The following is a 4,062-nucleotide window of genomic DNA, read 5'->3' as shown; positions in this document are numbered from 1 at the left end:
GGGGAGGGAGAGGGGAGGGGAGGGAAAGGGGGAGGGAAGGAAAGGGAAGGGAAGCAGAGGGGAGGAGAGGAGGGGAGGGGAGGCGAGAGGACAGGAGAGGAGAGGAGAAGAGAGAAGAGAGAAAGGGGAAGGGGAAAGGAGGGAAGAAGAAAGATAATTTAATTTTTTTTTAATGGAGTAGGAGAATGGACTTGAAAGGAAGAGGGACAGATATAGAGATAGAATTCCATAAAATAGAAGTTAATGAAGAAGAGCAGGAATAAGAGAAGGCAAAGGAAAAGGAGGAGAAGGAGAAGAAGAAATGCTGAAAGAAAACTGTTGATGTAAAAGGGGAGGGATATGAAGGCAGAGCGGAGACTGAGTGAGAGGTGGATGGTGGCCTGAGCTAATCTCCCAGGAAGACCCCGCCTGCAGGAGCTGGGGAGAAGTCGAAACACAGACACAGTGGCCCTGGATCTCGCTGGAGCGGACCGTTCTCCGTGCTCTGGGGACAGGGTTGGCCTCCCGCCTTCCTGGGCCTTCTTACCAATGGTGTGCCCGGGGGCACTCACTCCCGTCCCCGGCCCGTCTGGCGTCGGGTGGAAGGGCTGCTGGACTTTGGTCCGGATGATCCTGCAACGGCACCACACAGCCCCTTGCATCCCAGCTCTGCCCTCCGCCCGCCCTGCCACTGCCTTCCCCGCTGCTGGGCGTGAGCTTCCCCACGGGTGCTGGGAGAGCTGTCTGCACAGCATCTGTCCTGCCCTGAGCATTGTCTGAACTGTAGCTTGCGTTTTGGTAGCAAGGAGGGGGCACAGGCCCAGGGACACAGCATCTTCTCTCTTTTGGGGATGAGGAGACTTTTTCTCCACCTTGCTCTTCTCAACCGCACGCGTGCGCCACTGGGTGCCATGACTTCTGGGGTCAGGAGAGCATGTTGGAGCTGGCTGCTCCACAGCTGAGGGGAGAAGGGTGCTTTTCCAGTATCCTGAACTAGGGAGAGCATGGGAAGGGCATGGCCCGGGAGACACTAGTCACTGGGACTCCAGCCCCACACATGGCCCTCTGCCTTGGCCACACCTCACACAACCTCCTCCTGAGCCCACCCGTGGCTCTGCAGCTGCACTCCTGGCCTCCTTATCAGAGAGCCTCTCTTGGTCACACCTTCTCTACTGGTCTCACTAAAGAGCTTGGTGCCTGAGGGGCAGGGCTTAAATCCCATGCCATGCCGCTAGGCCGAGCCTGTCTTCCAGAGACTTCCAGAGCTTAGTGCTGTGTAAGACCCACCCTGCAGCCAGGCTTGAGGTTGCCCCCAGCCTTTCCGACAGCATCCCAGCCCCCACCCCCACCCACAGAAAGGTGCAAGCCAAGTGCACCCAGCTGGCAGTGAGTCGCAAGCCATAGCTTATGAAGCTGCGGCCAGCTCGACCAGAGAACCTGCTTGCAAGGGGCCTGCCAGTCCTGGAGGTGGGTGCAGCTCACACCCAAGGAAGACTAAGATGCGGTGGAGAGTAGCAGCAGTGGCACAGGTCACAGAAACATGTCCCCTTGCACATGGGTGGGCTGGGAAGGCCAGTGAGGAGGGGCTGTGCCTGTGAGGGCACACTGAGAGGTGCAGCAGAGAAGGCATCTGCTGTGCCGCAGGGCTCTGCACCCCATGTGCCTCTGTCATGAGGCCGCACAGCCTCAGCCTCCTCACTCAGCCTCTCTGTGCCTCATCTGCAAACCTAAAACAAAGGGCTGGACTTCAGGGTCTCTAAGGTCTCCTTCTCCAGTGGGAGTGAACTGGTTCTGGCCTGAGCAGACAAGGGAGAGGCAGGCAGTGCAGGTGGGTGCTGGGAGGGCAGAGGTCCAGCCGGGGACCAAGTGAGTGGAGTGTGCAGGGGTCAGGCTTGCAGCCAGCAGGAATATGGTATGCAGGAAGAAAGAGACGCCAAGGCTGAAAACAAGGATGCAGTGATGAAGCCGCCGTCCCCAGTAACGAATGCCCACTGGGTGCCAATGCGACGCACACTCCCTACCACGCCATGTACTCCTCTGAGCTCTCACGATAACCTGCGGAGCAGAAGCTATCATCCTTATCCGCAGGTTGCAAAGCAAGCCCAGCAGGATCACACCACTTCCTTCAGCTCACACTGCCGCTCAGGGCAGAGTCTGAATTCAGCCTCCTTTCTCTAAAACCTAGAGTCAGGCTTCAGGCACCTTAAAAGGAGAGCACTTTCTCAAAGCAGAGGAACCCTCGAGCGCACTGGTCCCAGGAAGCAGTGTCCAGGGAGCATGGGGTAAGGTGCTGGACTTGGGGAAGGAGAGGAAGAACCTGCAAGGTGTCGGGAAGGTAGAACAGTCAGGATTGACCACACATGGGCGTTAACTGTGAAAACCTGTTTCATGTCATGGAACAGGCCATGCAGAGGTCACTAGTTCTGCAGGGAAGTGGTGTTGTGGGTCCTAGACGGGGAAGCAGGCAGGGCCAGGCCCGACACCGGCATCATCTGGCACAGCAGAGCAAGGCTGAGAGACACCCTGGACAGGTGTGTTGAGAGGGCCAAGAGGCCCAGGAGTGGACGCAGCAGTCTGTGCACACAGGGTGGTCTCCCCTAAGGTGCAGAGAGCATGTTAAGAGTGCGAGAGACCAATGGAGAGCGGTGGCGTTTACACACAGTGGCGTGCTCCTCGGCACAAAGAAAATGAAGGTCACTTACAGGAAAACAGGTGCGTCTTGAGGCCACAGTGTGAAACAACTCGGACACTGATCTTCAGTGTCATGTGGGTTCTCTTATGTGAAAAATCCAAAATATAAATAAAGAGAAAACAGGAAATAGAGCAAGACAGTGACTCTTTTTCAAATGGGAAGGGGACAGAGATGAAGAAGGGGAGGGAGGGGAAGAGCACGGTGGTGATGGAGAGGAGCGTGCCTGCGCTGCGCTAGGAAGAGGACAGCGTAAGCCATGGCACTAACCCTAACCCAGAAGTACTTGGGGTCAGGGAGCTGCTGACCTTGGACAACAATCTCAGCAGAGTGGCAGAGCAGGAGCCAGGCAGGAGGAGGGTTGGGGTGACCAAGGGGGGTCAGCGCATGAGTCAGGGACAGACCTGGCCACAGTGGAGGGAGGGCGCTGCAGGGCAGCAAGGACCTGGGTGGGTTTGGAGGCCAAAGGGGAAAAGCCAGAGGAGAGGAGAGTAAGGGGGGGCAGGTGGACTGTGCCAGGTGGTGGCCAGGGATGGCACATTTCCAGGCCAGAGGCTTTGCAAAGGTGCTTTTGTGGTGGGGCTGGCAGCGCATGCTTGGAAGGCCAGGGTACTGGGAAGTTAAGGCAGGAGTACTGGAAGTTCAAGACCATCCTTGGCAATTTAGGGACTTACTGAGATTTGATGAGGACTTTGTGGTTCAGTCCCTGCAGCCTTCCACCCCACCCACCCACATGCACACACACCAAGAGCTTCTGCAGCTTTTGGCCCTCAGGCAAGCAGAAGGTGGAGTCAGCCCTCCAGCGCTGGGGTGGAAGTTCGGAATCTGACACCATGGGAAATACCAGACAGTAGCTGAGGGCAATAGAGACTACAAGAAAAGTCTAGAAGGGTCCTGAGATGCTCAGAGCAGCTCTTCTGATCGGTGGCAGTGCCAGCTTCAAGGGTTTTTCTGGGTCTGTGGGCAGCTCTGCTTAGGGGCGTGGGCTCTGGCCCAAGAGAACCTTGGGCTGGAGTGGGGTGGGACAGATAACTGGAGGCTCCAGAGTTTCTGTCTTTGTTACCTGGAGCCTCTGACCCCTGGGGCACTGTTGCAGATTTAGCTGAGGCAGCAAGTGATGGAAAATCACTATTCCCTGACAGAGGCCTGGTGGTGCACAAGTAAGGAGCTGTGCAGGCACCCACTGCAAGTTACGAACACTCTCGTGTCCACCCAGGACTCCGGGCACTCCCCTCGTCCCAGAAGGGACCTCAGGGAATGTAAGAACTGGGATCTTGGACGCCTGATTGTAAGAACTGGTCACCCACGCACTCCGGCACCCCGCCTGAAACCGTACAGCAGCTGCCTAGGATGATCAACTGCCTGGTGCTTTTTCCTCCTCCTCCTCCTCCTCC

General features: G+C 57.0%; 1 protein-coding gene across 6 annotated transcripts in view; it reads right to left on the bottom strand.

Moving 5' to 3' along the window:
- Positions 1-4,062, bottom strand: part of Pax2 (paired box 2) — an 83,699-nt gene that overhangs the window by 40,825 nt on the left and 38,812 nt on the right. For all 6 annotated transcript variants that reach the window (XM_023715634.1, XM_023715633.1, XM_023715635.1 and 3 more), the window contains one exon: positions 527-612. In XM_023715634.1, the coding sequence (XP_023571402.1) occupies positions 527-612 (86 nt within the window). The remainder of the gene's footprint in view (positions 1-526; positions 613-4,062) is intronic.

The sequence above is a fragment of the Octodon degus genome, unplaced genomic scaffold (genome assembly GCF_000260255.1).
Source record: "Octodon degus isolate 3935 unplaced genomic scaffold, OctDeg1.0 scaffold00042, whole genome shotgun sequence".
NCBI lineage: Eukaryota > Metazoa > Chordata > Mammalia > Rodentia > Octodontidae > Octodon > Octodon degus.
The sequence above is the reverse complement of the archived record's forward strand: the minus strand, read 5'-3'. Positions and strand labels throughout refer to the sequence as shown.